We start from the raw sequence: 20,355 nt of genomic DNA, 5'->3' as shown, positions 1-20,355 counted from the left end.
AGAGACCAACATTTCCATATTAAACATACTTTTTAAAATTGGTCTTTTGTAATATTACATTTTTTTCAGATACTGAATTTTAGGTCTTCATTAAATCTAAGCCATAATCATTACAATTACAAGAAATTAAATCAATTAAGACATTAAATGTTTCATACTGTGTGTAATGGATCTATATAATGTGTTATTTCCTATTTTTGAACTGAATTACTGACATAAATAAAATTTTCTATGATATTCTAATTTATTGAGATGCACCTGTAGCACATTTACATTTTTTTTTACAGCTGCTACTCACTATTCCTATTTTCCTTGAATCTACTTTTTTTTTTCTTTTTTTTTTTTTAAATATAAAGAAACAACTTATTGGTATGGTCTGACTAAACCCAAATCCAAAATATATTCAAAGTTAAACTTATATAAAACATTTTATTTTGCAATTATTTTGTCAATTCATTTTTTGACTTAAGCATCAACCTACCATTTTTTTTCACTCATAATGAGAAAATACGCAGGTATTTTTTATTTTTTTATTTATTTATATCAAACAGCACTACAATGCACAGTTACAAAGAAGAAGAAACGAGTTACAGAAAGATAAACAATGCAAAAAATAAAATAGAAGTACATGATATATTTTTTTAAATAGAAGAATAATTAAATGTGAAAGAATGAAACAAAAACAAATAAATAAATAATAAAATAAACAGACGCAAGATTACATGTTAAAGACATTAAACGCAGTGCATATGTTGGCAGTCCTCACAGCTTTTTTGTTTTGTACACAGAAGAGAGTTGAGATATACTGTTCAAACTCTGACTTCAACAAAAAGAAATTAGTTTTTTTACTTGAAAACTTACATTTCTGTATGTGGCATTTGGCAAAAAGATTTAAAAAAAATTAAATTTATAAGAAAATATGCATCATCACCCTTCTTTTTGTCATCAAAACAGCCAAATATGACATCTTTATAATGCATAATACTGTTAACAAAGGAAGACAATGTCCTTCTAGAGTTGTATGTAAATTTACAAGACCAAATTAAATGTGAGATAGTTTCTGGGTGCAGATCACAAAAACCACATTCCACCTCAATGTCAACTTTAAACTTATGCAACAGCACTTTCGTGAGGTAAAATCTATGTAGCAGTTTAAATGACACTTCCTTAGTTTTATTAGTTAAAATAAACTTTTGGGGTAGGGACCAGACTTTTTTCTAATCTATGTTTGGGACAAACTTATTCCAGTAAAAAAAATGCAGGGGGAGTAGAGACGAGTTCTCCTTGAATACGCAGGTTTTAACGTGGAGTCTCCAATTTCCGAGCAGCACCTGAACGCAGCAAACCTCTCGGCGCACATGAGTATGACGTCATGCGCTCGGACCGAGCCGTGACCTGCTGCTCCGGCTAAGCTAAGGGTCCGTACCAACAGATGTTCCCCACAAAATACAGCAAATACCGGTAATTTATGACATGTAGCGAGGTAAACGACAATGTTCCAGCGAGTGTAGAAGGTAACCAGCGTGGCAGCAGTGATTCTCATGAGTGGCGGTCGGTATTTAGTCGCGCATGTTTATATTTTAAGTTTATTTCGGCTAGCTGGCTAGCTAACTTGTTTTCCAGCTAACCAAAAGTGAAACGGGAATCGGAGCTACGTGGTTGCAAAGCCTGCGGAGTTTATCTCTGATTAAACTCAACCGAGGTATGTTTTATGTGTTATTATTAATGGGGCAGTGACAGCTGAATGTGCTGTCATTGTCGCTGCTTCCCTGTATTGTGTTGACATTAACAATGGGGTGTAGCTGTGGTTTAAGCAAATTTTAAACTGAATATAAACCAGGGAAGGGCTACTTAAATGCTGGAGGGGGCCACATTTCATCGACACTACCACAGGGCCACATATAGGACCGTGCACTTCACCAGATATGATGAAACTGCAATTTTAAATATGTTTACAGTGCAGTAACTTAACATATTTCATGCTCAAATACACGTATAAACAGTATAAATAGGAATACAAAAGGTTTGAAGCAAATAAAAAAGAACCACTTACTGTGATGTCTTTTTTTTTTCAGTTCAAGAACAGCAGAGCAACATTAATTGCAAGAAGTAATTTTGTGCGTTTTTACACTGCACTTTTAAGATTTCATGCTCAGATGCATGTACTTGTACTGAGGGCCACTTCAAGTGAGGGTGCGGGCCGTCCGCGCCCCCCGGGCCTCCAGTTGCCCATCCCTGATATAAACAGTGAAACGTGGTAGCAGGTGTTACAACAAATACTGTGACTAGAAGTTCAGCTGTAATGCCACTGCAAAGGTGTGGTAATGCTGTAACCACATGCTGTATTTCACATAGGCGTTGCATGCTAAATGTGCCCTCTTTGTATTTAGATAGGGCTAACCAAGTATTGTTAATATCAGAAATACTTTACTGGGATGATCCCTTGGGGAAAGTGCTTTATTAGAGTTGCTGCTGCATAAGAAATAGAAATAAGTATGTCTGTTAATAAAGTAAAGATTAGCCACACTAAATATACAACAAATAACTTCAAATACTAATGCAACAAGTCTTAAGAAAATAGAAATATGTACAAATAGAATATGAAATTACAGAAATAAATCTGAAAATAAATAGATATGTACAAATATTGAGCACTGTGGACATAATCCAAATAAATATAACTCCTTAATAGGACATTACAAAGTAAGAGATAAGATATGACTTAATTTATCACTCAGTTGTTGCAGCAACTTAAGATACAGAAAAAACATAAGACATTATATAATACTTACATGGCTGCTATTTTGTAATATTGACAATAAGTATAATTATATACAATTATATCTGCAGATTTAAGCAGTATAATGTAAAAAACAGTGGAGTGACATATGGGCAGTGCTACATTTTGTCATGTTGGTGTTAAACAGTTTGATGTGTAAATATTATCAGCATAAAACTTATTAGTATCATAAGTAAATGTACTCATTGTGCAGTAAACAGCTCTTTCAAAGAACAGTCTTCAAATACTCTCTGTATCTCTTTGTTCTTTAGTTTGTAAATAATAGTAACTTGGGGTGAGATTTAGGTTCTGCATAATACATAAATGGTACAATAAAATAAAATAAAGCACAGATCTAAAGTGCATCTGATCAGATGATAAATAGGGGAAAAAATGGTGTTGCTGTGCATAAGGGTTTGACGTCATTACATCAATAAGTCGGGATATTACCATCATCACAATTTTATATATTAAAAAAGATCATGAACTATATGAAATGGCACAGCCCTTCTTAGCAATATTACTTCTGCATAATGTTAATGTTGCATTTTTCTGCTGTAGATGTTTAATTTTGTGTTTGTAATGCGTCATATTCTGTAAGATCATCATTTGTTTGTTGCATGGCTTTCCTGTGAGAACCATGTATCTCTGCAAAGGTCAACTTATTATGAAAAACGGGTTTCTGTTCCTGTTTTTAACACTGTGCCAATGCAATCTCCAGCTGATATTTAAAGTTTTTATTTTATTTTAAATATTTTTTGTTTAGCTACAGAAGTAGGATAATTTTCGCAACACATAAAGGAACACTTCATCCTTTTGTTTATTTGAGTCAAAATCAACAAAATCGTGAGTAGAGCTGCAAAGATTAAATGATTAATAAATTCTTGTCTATTAAATTAATTGCCAATTATTTTGATTATCAATTAACCGGTTTCAGTAATTTTCTAGGGTCAAAACTCTCTGATTTCAGCTTTTTAAATGTGCATATCTTCAGGGTTTTTTACTCCTCTCTGACAGTAAACTGAATGATTTTTTTTTAATGACATTTCCACCATTTTCCTGCATTTGAGACCCAACAACTCTTCGATTAGTCAAGAAAATGATACATGATTTTCTCAGGACAGGAAGGGGATAAAGAATTATAATCTAAGAAGTAACATAAACTCTCAGCTGTAGTGAAGTAAAAAGCACAGTATTTATCTGTGAAGTCTAGTGAAGTAGAAGTAAAAAGTCATATAAAATATAAACACTGAAGTAAAAGATCCTCAGAGATGCACTTGAGTAAATGTACTTTAGTAAAACGTAGTTTATTTTTTAAGTGATTTCATTTTTATATTTTTAGATAACTCCGTAACGAGACATAAACCCGGTCGCTTCCTGTCTTTAGCAGCAGCTTGACCCGCGTCACGATGGACTCCTGAAATCTTCAGGCTTCAGCGACTCATCCGGTCGCTTGCGGTTGGTTTTGGGCCCGAGGTCACCGTTCAGACTACGACCTGTCTGACCTCCCGAGCAGAGGGAGCGAGCAGATGGGGAACAGTTGCTGTCGCACTGAGAGTCCCTGTGGCAGTGCGGAGGAAAGAAGCGGTTTGCTGAAAGATGATGGGAAGGCCGCGGCGCCCGCAGGTGACACAGCTGTGGGGGGCACCTGTGGTCCTGACGGAGATGATGACATCAGGTGAGAGAACCAGTACAGAAATACACTAGCATATTGTATTTGCTCCCATTTATCAAGAGTTGAAATAAAAGATCTCAGATTTTGTTTTATGCACAGGTTTGTACAAAGTCTAAAAATATGTAGAAGTATACTTAAATTTGGTTATAATTCTTTAAAAAATGCTTGATTTTCAACATTAATTGGTGCTGTATGGACACAATCACGCATGTAAACTAAAAATCTTTTAATATTTGAAATGCAACAATCCTTTCTTCAAGCTGTCTCCATTAGTTACTCTGGAAATGAGCAAACTATTAAATAATCCTGATCAAGTCTTACAATCAAAGTTAATATTAAAAGCTGGTAAAAATAAACAAAGTGATAATATACATTGATTGTTGTGTGTATAAATGAATTCTGTGAACTTTTTTTTTCAGTTGCATTTAACAATTTGAGACTTTTAGTCTGGAAATTTCTGATTTGTCTTGAAATTGTTTGAATTTTACTATTAAAAGCTGTACAAACCTTGTATGCACTCATTAAGAATTCTCTTCTTTTTTTTACACAAATTTGCCATGTTAGTGAGCACACAAGTTAATCGTCCAGCTGACAGGTGTCACAAATCAACATACTGATTAAACGGCTTGATTGTTACACAGGTGTGCCCTGGCCTGGAAACAACAAAAGGCCTCTCTAAAGTGCAGTTTTCTCTTAAATAAAAGACATTTGTTTGGTACTGTGAACTCTGAAGGTCATCACTAGGGCGATGGATTAAAATTTTTTGGTCTGTGAAGAGAACTCTTCTCCAAAGTGTCAGACTTCCTCAACGGTGAGCATGTCAGATCAGGCGTGATCATGGCTGAGGATGTAGATTTGGTTCACTGAGACAGTTTCTGACAGTTTGTGCAGGAATGATTTGATTGTGCAAATCAACTGTTTCATCATCTTGTCTGTGTCACTGCTCTCAGACGATCTTGCAGGTGAAAAAATGTGATGCAGAGGTCCTTTTTGCAATATAGCAATGGTTGAGTAAATTAATCCTTTTGCATAATTATTCTCATTTACATTTAAAAATATGTTGAAATAACCATGGTGGGTTTTTTATTTTGGTAGGAAGCAGCATGTTGTGACATCTGCAGCATGGGACAAAAACAAACATCCAGTCGGATGACCTGAGCTTTTTTTATTTGGCTCTGACAAAATTTTGGCAAACACCATTTAAATTTATATCGCTGACTTTATGACCCATTTTAAGCTTTTCCCTCTAAATTGTTTCAGACTGAGATCATAGCAAATGTCAGTATTGATTCAGTAAAGGAAGTTTACGACATTTAAGATTAAGATATTCCCTTGTAAATCCCACAAAGGCAGTCTACACAGGCCAATGACCTTTCTACCCAGACTTTAAACACTGAAACTAAGTTCATGAGAGATCATGAAATTCCCTTTAAAGATGTGATCTGGATAACGGTAATAAAAATTAGGTTTCCCCTCTAAAGTTTGCGTAGGGTGTGTTATAGTAACCTCGGGAGTTTTCAGGTCACAAATGGAGTGAGGGGACTTCCAGCTCTTAAAGGTTGTAGCTCGTGCAAAGATAATGCATTAAGATGACTCTTGTGATTCCCCAGAATCACCACCTACATTACATAAAAATATCTTGCAGCAAAATTTTATCCGTGATCACACAGCTACTCTGGCTTCCTGTTAATGAGACAGCTACAGCACAAGCTGCTTCTGAGTTTAAGGGTTTGAATTGAAGGTTTGAGGGAGGTTTTTGTTGTGTGATGTGACATCGATCATGCTCTCTTTTTTCCTGTCACTCAGGAAAATGTCTGAGGCCAATATAAAGGTGCAGGAGGCCGTGCAGGTGAAGCAGAGTCCTGGCATTGCAGAGAAGGAGCCCAACAACACTCAGGAGAATGGACCCTTGCAGAAGGAGGCCAAACAAACAGCAACGCCTTCTCCCGGCAAGCTTAAAGAAAACCCCACTAGAGCACAAGAGGAAGACGTGAAGGAGCATCCTGCTGAACTCCTGCAATGCACTTTTAACTCTCTGCCGAAAGAACAAGCCACGGCTGATTGGGAGGTTTTTACACCAACAAATGAGGCACCAGAAGAAGAAACTCCAGCCTCGGTGCAGGACAAAATTCCAGACAGCAGCTCACTGACAGCAGCAGCAGTTTGCCCTGAAACCCAAACTGAGACAAACCCAGCAGGAGAGCATGTTACGCTGGACACTACTCGGGATAAAGATGAAGCAGGCTGCAACGTCCCTGGTGGAGACGCTGTAGCCGAGCCATCAGAGGTATTCTCTCAAAACAAAGGAGAGTTACCGGTGCCAAACCCTCAGCTCTCTGCAGCAGCTGGTCAGGTGTCGTCCATCCCTGCGGTCGGTCAGGAGAAAGACAAAGAGTCTCCCAACTGGTGAGTGACATGACACGACAGACGGCTTCTGATTCTGCTGCTGTTTTGGATAGTGGAAAGTGATACACAGGTCTGATTTTTTTTTTTTTTAATGCCAGCACCTCCTGAAACAGTTTTTTTTAGAGCCCGACCGATGTGCTATTTTGAGACCAATGCTGATACCGATTTTAGAGGGGTAAAATTAATCAATAATCAATATGGTTATTATATTATATTTTTTATATGGATTGTGCACCGATTTGTACCCAGAGAGCTACTTTCTCAAAGACAAAAATGTATTAAATTGTATTTAACATTGTTACACAGTGCAGTCCGTGGCCTAGAGGTTAGGAATCTGACTGGAGAGTTGCCAGTTCGAATCCCCGGGCCGACAGGTCAAGGCACCTAACCGCCCTTCACAGCTGGTGTGTTCACTTGTGTGTAAAAAAAAGGATGGGTTAAATGCAGAGGTTGAATTTCCCCATTGTGGGACTAATAAAGTAATTAATCTTAATCTATCCATCATACAAACTATGTTTTACATTGTCAACCAATTCTATAAATGATAACTGAGAAAGTAAAGAATAAATGGGAATAAAACAAGTGGCTAAATAAACATAATTACAGTGTAAGTTGCTGACTATGGGAAAAAAAGAATACAAAAGTTAATCGCTAACAGCATCTGAATCACCAAGCAACATTTTCTGCATTATATATTATGTAAAAACGTTTTCATAACAGTAAGTAATTAAGTACATTTTATTAATAAAGCGTTTTTCACAGGCAGAAAGTAACAAAGTGCTTTACAAGGGCATAAAACAACATACAGGCAAACACAGAAAAACATAATACAACAGAAAAGACACAATTAAAGCCTAGACGTCTAGTTGACCAGGCACATACAACTAAATGCCTGTCTAAACAGATATGCCTTTATCTGACAATTAAAACAATCCACAGACACCACAGACCGTAAGGATGCGGGCAGAGCGTTCCAACGTTTGGGTGCTATGGATTCAAAGGCTCCATCACCCCGCGTCCTAAGGCAGGTGCGTTGGACAGACAATACGTTTACGAGTTTGATCTGAGGGAGCGAGCAGAGGGATATGGGTGAACTAGCTCAGTCACATATGCCAAGGCCAGATCGTTCAATGCTCTGTAGGAAAGAGTGAGCACATATATGACCGCATATACACCGATACTGATAATATCTGTTGAATAGATTAAAAAAATTGTTGAGCAGCAAAACATGTTAACTTTCTGTCTCTCTCTCTTTGTCTCTCACATACAAACAGTGCATCCTTCACATGTTAACGATAACAAACTTCAGCAAAATAATGGCCTCATCTGAAGGTCTATACTGTCTTTTTTTTAGCCGTCTGTTTGGCTGCATAGTGTAGAAGAAGAATGGAGTGCACAGTTCCAGGATTTAACATTTTTTCGGCATGCTGCGGGCTGAGCTGAAACCACACTTTGGATGCACTGCTCACACGTGTATTTGAGAGAAAGAGAGGAAGAAAAGATGGGTGGTCGACTGTTTGATGCAATCAGTGTTATTAATAACTTGCCCTCATAAGTAAATAAGATTGCCCTTCTCTGAGGGCACCGGGCAGGCTTTTTCCTGGTGATAAGGCTGAAATGAATAATAAATATATGCTGTGATAAAAGATTCTATTCATAACGCACGACCCCTCTTCTGTGCAATCAGTGGTGTGTATCAGCACACTGAGCCTCGCTGCTGTACATTAATTAAAATCTCCTCCTGTCATCCTGTGCTCAGTGCTGCATCTGATGATTCAGAGAATAGAAATTCTTCAGTGTGCGAGGAGGTCCATCCTGAAGTCGTAAACAGCCGTGATGTCTGTGAGTCTTCTCCTGGACCGGAGCCCACAGGGCTCGACCACAGCGGTGAGGAAAGAGACGCCGCCAAATGTGTCAGCGAGCCAGAGACCACAGCCCCGACAGACGCCAGCGAGAGGTGAGCGGGTTCAGAGTTTGTGACTTCAAAACAAGACACTTGTTTACAAAAACTGAGCACTTTTGTTTTTGAGAGCCTCCTTCTGACCACAAGGGGGCGTATAGACACCACAGCTTGGTGTGTCTGTTGCACACAAATAGTCTTCTGTTTTTATTTATATATATCTTTTTTTCCCCCATAATATTTCTACAACTAAGTACACGTTTCATGATTTTAAAATGGCATTTAAGTGGCACATTTAAAACTTTCTATAATTTGAGTTTGTTTCATAAAAAGTAAACTTTTTTTAAAAATATACAGTACCAGTCAAAAGTTTGAACATAACTTCTCATTCAATGGTTTTTCTTTATTTTTTATTATGTTCAACATTGTAGATCATTACAGACGATATCCAAACTATGAAAGAAAACATAAGGAATTATTAAGTTAAAAAAAGTGTTAAACAAACCAGAATATGTTTTATATTTTAGATTCTTCAGAGTAGCCACATTTTGCTTTGATTGCTTTGCACACTTCTGTTATTCTCTGTCAGCTTCATGAGCTGCTCACCTGAAATTGTTTTCAGTTAACAGGTGCGCCTTGTCAAGAGTTAATTAGTGGAATTTCTTTCCGTCTGGTGGCTACTTTGAATAATATAAAATATAAAACACATTCTTGTTTAACACATTTTTGTTTTGTTTTCCCAATGTGTTCCATCATATTTCAGCCATTTTCCATGGTTTTCTTGATAATGGTTTTAGTTATCAAGAAAACCATGGAAAAAGGCTAGATATCAGCTCTTAAATCAAACTCTGTCCAAACAAATGCACCTTTAGCTGTACCAGGGATTAAAATGAAGAAGAAAAGGGAGAAATCAAGGGTGGTCTAATAATTTTTCCATGGCTGTTTATATATAGAGCAGGAAGTACCAAATATATATTCTCTCTCCAGCTCAAAGTCCGATAAGGATGCACAGCCAGAACTCGAGGGCATAACTACAAGCTCTAAGGAGGTCACTTCCTCTGAGATCATCAAACAGGATATTGGGGAGGAAATCACGCTGAAAGGACAGGACAAAGATGGAAATGTTCCCAAAACGAAGGAGGAGGATGAGCTGAAGGAGGAGGAGGCGGAGAACGCTCCTGGGAGAGATGAGGAGGTTCAGGAGGAAAGTGGAAAAGAGGAGCAGCCGGCAGGGGGCACGACCACCACCACTGATGTAAAGGCTGACGAGATGCTAGAGAAGGAGGACGCTGTTGAAGACGGCCTGCAGAACAGGTTTGTGATCATCCTTTAGTTCACCGAGTAAACACGACATCACATGTTAGTTGGCCGTTGACAGACTGAGTGTAATACCAATAACGGCTGTGTGCTGGAACAGGATGTTGAGGTACGACTGGGGGAGGATCTGTTTATCAACTGTGCGTCAATGTTCACTTAGTGCATTGTGTTTGTTGTTTAGCTTTGCAGGATCACACACACAATGTTTTTTTTTTCATTTCTGTTTGTGCATTCTACTACGCCACTAAATGTGTACAAAAACATGAAAAGTGACAAATTATAATGGTTTTTTAATGTTTTTCTGTAAATTTGTAAAAAAACAAAAAACAAACATACAATACACACATACATTAACATAATAATCATTTTCTTTTCTTGTCTGTTAGTGAAAGTGTTTTTATTAATGGGATACGAAAGCATCAACCCCTCATGAATATTTATATATATATATATATACACACACACACCTTTAAATAACAACTGAAATTACTTGCCCCCAAACATTAGAATATTATGAAATTGCAGAATAGTTTTCAGTGTATTGTGAGTTTAAAGGATAGATACATTATACATTTCTTTATTGACAACAAATGTCAAAAACTTTTTCTTTTTATTGTGAGCAACTTTTTAGTAATTCAAGTGGACATATTCCGATATAGTTTTTAAGTAGTTTGACTTAAATTGATTCATTCTGCATATACAAAACGTTTAACCTGGCATGAAAATAATCTCAGACATATATACTTTAACATTCATTTGTATGTATGCACAAGCACGTATGTAGACCTGCATGCACCTACAGAAGAGTTGTAACATGTACTTACTTATATACACTGCATGAACACACACACACATGCACACACAAACAACTTGATGTCAACAATTGGTAGTTCTATAAATATATTCAACCCTCTTATTTACCTCCCTGGTGAGTGATCTACAGGCCCTGAACCATCCCCCTCTTCAACAGCTAGAAGAGCTTCTGACCTAAACCACTTTCTCCATACTTTGACTTTTCTCCCCTGTGGCACTCAAGCGTTCCTATTGGGGTTGTAACTCTTTAAACAGTGGCTACAAACATGCACTTTTCTTTTGTTTTTGTTTTTCTGAGACAAAGTTGTTTTTCTAGAAGCCCCAAAATTAAATTTTTGCAGAAATCCTCAAAGTTTATGATGCCAAGTTATAGCATGTTTTTTTCTATGTTGTTTCTCTAAGGTCATCTGGTATTTCATTTTATTTTTTTAATCAATTATTAAATTAAAAAACAAGGTAAAACACCAAGTGGTATAGTGGTGCTCATTCATTCTTTTTGGAGACATATTTATTTACATAAACATGGGCTAAAAACATGCAGTATATTTGTGAAATAAAAAATAGATGCATATATATTATACATTTTAAAAATATGTTTATATATACTAATTATTTATATCATTTTTAAAATTGAATTTAAGACCAAGTTATTCTCCAGAATAGAAGCAACAAATGCAATTCTTGCAGAAAAGTCAAAAGTTTTTGATACCATTTTTGTTGTACCATGTTGTTCTCAGGGTCTTTAGTTGCTTAATTTGGTATTTTGGAGAGTTTTAACCGCTTTTATCGATCCTCAATTAATAAAAAAAAGTCCTATAGTGGCTATTTCTTCCTATGGGGGAGGTAACTCTTTAAACGGGGCTACAAACATGCAGCATATTTTCTTTTTTTCAGGGCTCAAGTTATTTCTTAAAATAGCTGCACTCTGTGTTTTTTAGCCAACATTCCTTAACAGCACTGAATAGTGTATTCTTTGAGGACTATTTTGAGCTGTGGATTAATACTAATTTGGTACTTGTGAGTATTTACAACAGCAGAACGTGTATGTGGGATTAACTCAAAATAAACTACACTACACCATGTGCAGTGAAATGAAGGAGCATGTCACTCAGTGCAACAGTGTAAATCATCGATGCGTTTCAAATAGTTTTGTGGCAACAATTAAGCTCTTTGGCTTAATTGGATTAAGATATCAGGCTTTGTATACACAAAAGTACTTGTAAGTCGGATCAGTTCATTGTGCATTTGAGTGGTGTTGAATGCAACATATAAATCATTGCCAGCTTTAAGTATTGTTCTAATAGTTTTGTTTTTTTCCTTTTCAGTGAAGAAGACCTGTACAGAGGAGCCGAGGAGCTGTCCGCATCACAAACAAATAAACCAGAAACTACATGTCAGTACGAGAAATTGCATCAGAGATTTCACACAACGCAACTTTAATTTTGTCATGTAAAGTTGAGACAATAGTCCTTTGTGTTTTGCCCATCACTTCCTTCTCACTCCCTTTCACTTCCTCAGTTTTAAAGGTGGAGGACAGATGCAGTTTGGCCCTGGCGGTGGATATTCTGTCTTACAGTGAGAGAGAGTGGAAAGGAAACACTGCCAAAAGTGCTCTCATCAGAAAGGTCAGAGTCTGTGGCTCCAGGGAGAGAAAGTGTTTCATATTAAAGCCAGTTGTTGTGGGTTTTTCTTCACATTAATTGAGACTTCCTGTGGTGTTCCTGCTGCAGGGGTATAAAGAGATGTCCCAGAGTTTTGGCAGCGTGAGGAGAGTGAGGGGGGACAACTACTGTGCCCTCAGAGCCACGCTGTTCCAGGTGCTCTCCCACAGCACCCAGCTGCCCACCTGGCTGCAGGAGGAGGACATTAATATGGTAAATATTCACGGAACCAGATGGTGGCATCAGATGAGCGCTGCTCGGCCTGGTGCCTCTTAATTACCATTGCTATGCATGTCAACTGTTATGTTCTAAGGAAGCACATAACAGTTTATTTACAGTGATATAGATCCAGATATACCATCAACATTGTTAGTAAATGTTGCCAGTGATGGCTACACAAAGCCATGTGTATCCGTATAACATTTTTCTGCCTCAAATATCAGCGAGATTTCTTTAGCGTCTGTTATTTGAACCTCCACAATGATCTTTCAAGGTAAAATAATAAGTTAATATTAATTATTCCTGTATGGCTGCACAATATCTTGTTTCTCTTTATCGTCATCATGATCTCCGCTCGTGCGATAAACACATTGACATGACAATTGACAAGACTCAGGAATTTTTGGAGTTAGTTGAAAGACGGTATCCGTAGAAAACTGCACTTTAAAAATGTAACTGTCATTCTTTTTTAAATTTTGTTTTCAGTTCAGAGTTTAATTTCAATCAATCAAACTTTATCTGTATAGCACTTTTCATACAAAAGAGATGTAACACAAAGTGCCCCACATAAAAAAGGAATAATAATAAAACATAAAAACAAGCAAACAACCACGGCCCAAACACAATTCTCCACCCCTGATCCCATTCCAAAGCTCAAACTGGGCAAGCCCCATCTCAACGTCGAGCAGTGAGGAAACACTGGAGGCAGGTTACAAATGAATTAGATAAAATAAATAAAAAGAAAGGTTAGTTAAAATAAAAATCAAAGTAAATAATAATAACAATAAAAAGTAATAAAGCTAGATAAAAAAAATACATAAAGTAAAGCATGATAATATATATATAAAGACTAATAAATAATGGCAAATAAATAAAAAAAGAGAAGATGCATGAGCAGAAATATATTTTAAAATGTTTCAAGTAAAAGCAAAATCAAAGTCTTAATCTTTGTCAAATAAATAGTAATAATTCAAGTAATTGCATTTTTTTTGTATTTAACAAGCAATTTGTTGTATTGTAGCAGCTAAAAGTCAGAACTAAGTAAACTTTATATTGTTTAAATAGTAAATACGAACTGTAAATAAAAGTAACACCTGATGGCTGAATACATTAAATTGTGTTTGAAGTCTTAGTCTACAGCTCCATGTCACAGGCAAAAACAATAACATGGTTTAAATTGTAAATAGCCTGGAGGAGAGCTTTGACGGTTGATGGTGGAATTGCTAATATTTGAATTTCAAAGAGTAAATAAATACACCCCTCCCATCATTGCTTTGTTTTTTCCCCTTTTCAGAAAGTTAAAAAGTATTTTGGATAACAATCACAGACTCAACCATTCAGTAGACATGACCATAAGAGCACAGCAAATGCAGAAAAGCCACAAAATTAAACATTCTAGGGAGGCAACTAATGATTGTTTTCATTATTGACGGGTACGAATCAATTAATTGTTCTATAAAATTTAAAAAAATTGTGAAAATGTCCATCCAGTTTCTCAAAGTCCACGATGAGGTCTTTGAATGTCTTCTTTTGTCAGTCCAACACGCAAATGTTTTTAGTTTAATATCACATAATGCAGGAAACCTCCACATGTGAGAGGCTGGAAATGGCATTTTCTGTTATTTTTTGCATGAAAAATTGATTATCAGAATAGCTGCACTTATCTTTCTGCCAATTATCTAATCGACTCACTGGCAAAAAATATTCATATATTCTGACTACCTTTTTTCTGGTGTTTATGTTTCAATGGCTTCAGCTCATTGGACTGCAGTTGAAATCTCATCTGAGTGTTTTATAATTACAGCTGTGGAAGCAACTTGAGGCCCAGGAAGGTCTAATCAGTGAGTGGATATTTCCTGGAGAATGCCTGCAGCCAGATGGGACAGGAGATGCCACCCTGCAGCTGAAGGGCTACACGGAGCTTCTTCGGAATAAGGTACCGGCTGCAGAAACTCGCACACAGTGAGAAAGTATTTTTAAAAACAGGCACAGAGCGAGTAAACCACAGCACTATTTTTATGCCATCCGTGGACACTGAGGGTATTGATATTTGGGTTTTTTCGATGTGATTGCTACCATATGTTAAAGAGGGGAGGTCTTTCTAAATGCTGCTCTGTTCCGTCTCCGTGTCATCAACATGCAGCCATGTAACACTGATGGAGCCTCAGACTGGAACTGTTTCAACTGTTAAAACCATAGTGCCTCTTTACTGTAACGCTATGAAGCCACGAGCAGGATTTACAGTCTGTCACTGCCATTCGATAGCTTGTGAGGAACCCTGGTGTTTACTGCACACACGTTTTTTAAAAGTCAGACTGCTTCTGCTCTAGTAAAGGTAGCTGCGTGCTGGTTTTATTCCTGACATGATGGAATCCAAACTTTCCAGACTTCGTGTTGTTATTCTGGTCTCTGCTGGTGCCATAAATATTACTTTCTATGTGCGCTATGTAGGGAATGGGGGAAATGGAAATCCAGCAAATCCCAGTTTGATGAAACAGATTTTTGTTGTGATGTTCTTATTTTGTCCGGAAATAACAGTTTTATCTCCTTTGCACACCAGGGATGTTTTTTTCTTCATTCGATTAACGTTTACATCAATATATTTTTTAAACTCTACTTTAGTATTTTTCATGACTACTTTCACTCAGAACGTGAATATTGCACAGGAAAGGTAATTTTTTCAGAGATTTCGCACCTTGAGTATAAGCGTCAACCAATAATTTTGTGTTGTATACTTTTGGAATATGAAACAAGAACACTGAGATTACAGATCTACTTCTTCCTTTCTATATAAAAGCCCTGACGTTAACACTTTTTAACCGTAGACCAGAGGGAACTGAAATCAAGGCGTTTCCCCAAAAGCAAAGTCAGTCTGGAGAGTTGTTGTGTAAAACCACTAACAGACGCTGCTCTGGGTCAGTAGGATAGCTGGGAGTATATATACACTCACCGGCCACTTTATGAGGTGAAGTGTGTACCTGATACAGTGGCCGGTGTGGTCAAGTTACTGCTGCCTTTCTATCATCCCGTCTGGCCATTCTCCTCTGTCCTCTGGCATCAACAAGGCATTTTGGCTCACTGTATATTTTCTCTATTTCGGACCATTCTCTGTAAACCCCAGAGATGGTTGTTAGATCAGCAGTTTGTGAAATATTCAGACCAACAATCCCACGTTCAAAGTCCCCTAAATGACCTTTCTTCCTCATTCTGATGCTCCCTTTGAACTTCAGCAGCTCATCTTCACCATGTCTACATGTCTAAATGCATTTAGTTGCTGCCATGTGATTAGCTGATTAGATATTACCATCAACGAGCAGTCAACCAGGTGTACCTAATGAAGTGGCTGAGTGAAGTTTGCTTGCATAATATATAATTTAAACACCTTAATACCAGTTTGTTTACATGATGCCACTGTTGTTACTGTATAAAGTAAATTGTTTTCCTTATACTAAATGGTAGGGAGAATATTTGTCACAGTATAGGGTACACACATGATGAGGAAGAACACAGATTTTGATGCATTGCATGAAACACTGCAGCAGTCAAATAGTAAAAACTACATAGCCAAAAATTGTGGTTTTAATTGGGTTTCTGTCTGGACAGTTTTGTCTGTAAAGTGTCTGTATTTTGGCTACACAATTGCATTACATTACATGTCATTTAGCTGATGCTTTTGTCCAAAGCGACGAACAATACGCCACTTACTATTCATTTGAGAGTTATTAAAGAACTTCCAACCTAAAATAAAAAAATCACACTATAATGTTGATTGTGATGCACGAGGTTGAAAGCAAAGGGGGGGAAACTGTAGCAGGTCCTCACATTTGTGCAGCTATAACTAGAAATGTTTGGCATTTGTACGTGATAAACTATTTCAACGATTAGATGCTTGTCAAAATCGTCATTGATTAATTTCATCGATTTTGTTTCCAGTGGCAGGCGGCGGTGGACTGCTCCTCGGCTGCAGAGCGGCAGCAGCTGTGCGAGCGGGCGTTTCAGGGAGGAGAAGAGGAGCTGGGGCTGCTGGAGGCGCTCAAGCTGCTGATGCTGGGCAGAGCGGTGGAGCTGCACAGCTGCATGCAGGCCGGCGGAGACGTCCCACTTTTCTGCTGGCTGCTCTTCGCTCGGGATTCCTCCGACTGCCCGCGCTCCTTCCTCTCCAACCACCTCAGCCACGTGGGCCTCAGCGCCGGGCTGGAGCAGGTAGGAGAAACTCAGGGCTTCCTTTTTTTATTTGTTCCCCAGCCAACCGCACACTTGAACAGGCATTTAACGACATGTTTTACTGGCTACATGCAGTAGTTTCCTGGCATGTAGGGGGCATCTACATAAACATTTTTATGGTAAACATCACTTACTAGAAAGTAGCTGCTGGGTTTTCTTACTCTTTTGAATACATTGCTGCTAAATAAACTGCTGTAACTCCTGGAAACCAATGAAAACAACAACCAATGTTAGATAATTTTGGGGCGTGCAACATTCTCCTAATCTGAGACCTGAACTGTAAAACATGCCGGCGCTTGTCCTGTTTTTTGTTTTCGAGGCGTAGACGCTCTGTTTTACTGCCCCGGGGGTGAGGAGGCTTCATGAGGAAAAAGCCGCTGAGTGATGTAATTGTTATTTTCACTCTTTTGATAAAAGCAGAGTCCCGAGTTCCCATAAACAAAAAACCCCACCCATAAATCTAATGTGCTTGAGCAGCTGATTAAACATTGTGCATTCGTATCCGGGCCCCTCTGTAACCATGCCATTATCTCCCTGCTCTGTGCAGGTGGAGATGTTCCTGCTGGGCTACGCCTTGCAGTGCACCATTCAAGTTTACAGACTGTACAAGGCGGACACAGAAGAGTTTGTCACCTACTACCCGGATGACCATAAGGACGACTGGCCCTCCTTGTGCCTGGTCACAGAGGATGATCGCCACTACAATGTGCCAGTTGTAGAAGCTGCAGAAGAACTACACAAGCAGCTCAGCTCGAGCTGATCGCCGCTGCAGAGAAATCTCCTGCCGTACAAACAAAACACTCCTCAGGTCGATCAAGATGAATAGATTTACGCCAATTAAAGGAATAGTTCGACATTTTGGGACATTTGCCTTCTTACTGAGTTAGGCGAGAAGATCAATACCTTTGATGTCTGATGGTTAAAGGCACAATATGTAATTTTCCGCCACTAGGGCAACCAAAAGTTTGGTGACGTCGTGAAATAGCGTGAGATCATGGGAGCTGTCTTCATTCAAGTTGTTCCGGTCTGGTGTACAAGCTTAAACTGGTTTGATTTAATGCTGGCTAAACTGGCATTTGTTAGTATGAAATGTTCTGGCGAACCAAAAAGCATTCGACATCAACAACCTGTGCAGACATCATGATTGCATCATCGCTGAGGTATATTTATCTGTCAAAGTATGTCTTGTGACGCATTAGCATTTTTGATTTTATCTATTCGGAAGAACGACATAATCTTTTATCTTTCTAGAGAGAAACAGAGACGTTCTCTGGTAATAAAGTTATGTTAGCAGACGCAATCACGGTGCAATATGACACAGTGATTAACATAATATTATGTTTGTTTATAAACAGACTAACAGAACCATTTCCGCCTGACAGACTGTGTAAATTCACTGTCGAGCTGAGGCTGGCGTTCTGACTTTTTTTACACCAGCCCAACCTTACTGATCAGCAGCCAGCTTCCCCTGGTAAGGACTCCTTCAGTGGTCATCATTCAGGAGGTTTTTACCAGACTTAAATTGTCCACAAAGGTCTCCTTCTCTTCAAAACATACCAACCAGGTTGATTAAAACCAGTTGAAAACACTGATTAAAGCTCTACAAATCATCATTTCTCCAAGGCTGTTCAGTGGAGACAGGAGGTCCCGGAGAGGCTGCGAGCTGAAGTGCAGCTAACGTTTGCTCAGCTTGTTCTCTAATAACTAATAATGGCTAAAATTCTTCATCCTGTTAAAAAATAGTTTAAAAACTAGGTAAAAAGACCTGAGAAATTAATGACAGCTTCTGGCAGCCAACAGTGCTGAGGCTTGTTGAAAATTCTGCATTTCTCTGGGTTTGAAAATACTCTAGTCTCGTCGTTTTTTGACATTTTAATGCGTAAAAGTTACATATTATAGCTTTTAATTATGACACTATAGCGAGCATATGCTTATCTTAGCACAAAGACTGCAAACAGGGACACGGCTAGCCCAGCTCTGTTTGAAGTAATGCTTGATGTAGCTTCATATTTAGACATTTGAGTGGCATCAATCTTCAAATCTAACCTGTGAAGAAAAGTAGATTCCCAAAATGTTGCTCTTTTCTGATTAAAAATATGCTGATTTGAGACCCTGTACAAGATGTGGTTTACACACTTCTGTACACACTGTACTGTATACAGAGTTTTCTACTTGTACATATATGTGCATCTGATATTGCGGGATCATCTCAGTTAAGTCCAAATCAGTTTGCAGGTGTCATTATGACTTTCAGGTGGGGAAAAAAGCCCAAGTCTGCTGAGCAACCTTTTTTTTTTTTTGTTTGTTTTAAAATTTTCTCTGTAAAATCCTAAAGAAAACACAACAGAGCTGCCAAAATGATTACTTGTTTGGTGTTTACACTGGAATTTGGGCACTTTAATTTGTTTATTAATTTATTATTTTACATGGTGTCAAAAAAAGTTTTAAATTAAGTGAAATGAGTGAATTTGTTGATTCATCAGATTTAACAACAGCTCACACCCGATTGGAGGACTGGAAGATTTAATCGCAGCCTCTGTGTCCGAGGTGTGATTGTCTGTGTATGTGTGTGTTTGCAACTGTGTGTGTGTCAAACTAAATGTGTAACATGTTGCCTTTAACCAAGCTGTTCTGAAGGGAGAAACGTGCCAATGTTGTTGCAGATACTGGCAACAGTCCCAACCACCAGCCACTGGATTCAGTAGTAAACGCTCGCTTGGTCCTCCATGTTGCCTTAGAAATAATGCACAATAAGAATGAATGTTGGTTTAGTGATAAGAGGCCATTTTCTTGCCCTAATTCCAGAGCAGGTGAAGGTGATCTGTTAACAGTAAAAACATTGCATTTGCAGGAATGTTCTTTCTCTGTCAGATTTTCAGATGGCATTTAGATAAAAATTGTTGAAAATGAAAGTTTTTTTTTTGTAAAAGTCTTCTTTTTTGTCTTTATGGTTGAATTTATCAGCTTGTTACAGCTTTTCCTAATTTTATGAGAAGTATAAATATGAATTTGAACTGAAGTACGCTACAGAAAATGACACATTTCGTCTGTTTGGGGTCTCATAGATCCGTCTGTAAAACATGGCTGAATACAATGAATTTTCTTATGCTCTAAATCTGAGACTGGTGTGGACTGTACTTTTTTTTTTTAGCAGCACTACCCCTCACGTAAGTATTTCTGAATTTCTGGTATTTTAGTAAATGTAGTTAACCCTATTTTGGCTCTAAATTGACCCGATAGGTTGTCCTACACATTCATGTTACTTACTTATTAAATACAAAACATAATGTCCATTTATTCTGTCAAAATAAATGTTCATGCATAAGCCATATATGTATATATAAGTATAAGCCTATTTCCA

The 20,355-nt window shown here is 37.8% G+C and overlaps 1 protein-coding gene across 4 annotated transcripts; it reads left to right on the top strand.

The window, feature by feature from the left end:
• The first annotated feature begins 1,264 nt into the window (after positions 1-1,264).
• LOC131962167 (uncharacterized) lies at positions 1,265-20,114 on the top strand. 4 transcript variants are annotated; one of them, XM_059327130.1, is made up of 11 exons: positions 1,265-1,702; positions 4,170-4,457; positions 6,261-6,860; positions 8,620-8,817; positions 9,748-10,074; positions 12,216-12,283; positions 12,409-12,515; positions 12,621-12,764; positions 14,575-14,706; positions 16,704-16,973; positions 17,542-20,114. In XM_059327130.1, the coding sequence occupies exons 2-11, from the start codon at positions 4,309-4,311 to the stop codon at positions 17,752-17,754; spliced, it is 2,208 nt and encodes a 735-aa protein (XP_059183113.1). In that variant the 5' UTR covers positions 1,265-1,702; positions 4,170-4,308; the 3' UTR covers positions 17,755-20,114. The 4 variants fall into 4 exon arrangements, with proteins under 4 accessions (XP_059183113.1, XP_059183112.1, XP_059183114.1 ...); XM_059327129.1 differs by having other exon boundaries at positions 4,167-4,457; XM_059327131.1 differs by having other exon boundaries at positions 4,122-4,457.
• Positions 20,115-20,355: the final 241 nt, after the last annotated feature.

This window comes from Centropristis striata, chromosome 23 (genome assembly GCF_030273125.1).
Source record: "Centropristis striata isolate RG_2023a ecotype Rhode Island chromosome 23, C.striata_1.0, whole genome shotgun sequence".
NCBI lineage: Eukaryota > Metazoa > Chordata > Actinopteri > Perciformes > Serranidae > Centropristis > Centropristis striata.
Note: the sequence above shows the minus strand (reverse complement) of the source record. Positions and strands in the feature narration are given on the sequence as shown.

What these genes read in the sequence shown, in the direction of transcription:
- LOC131962167 (XM_059327130.1), top strand. Translation starts at nt 4,309, where the DNA reads ATGGGGAACAGTTGCTGTCGCACTGAGAGTCCCTGTGGCAGTGCGGAG. An exon ending in GACAAAGAGTCTCCCAACTG is followed by an intron (nt 6,861 to 8,619) that starts GTGAGTGACATG and finishes TCCTGTGCTCAG; the next exon opens with TGCTGCATCTGATGATTCAG. An exon ending in CGGAGCTTCTTCGGAATAAG is followed by an intron (nt 14,707 to 16,703) that starts GTACCGGCTGCA and finishes TTTTGTTTCCAG; the next exon opens with TGGCAGGCGGCGGTGGACTG.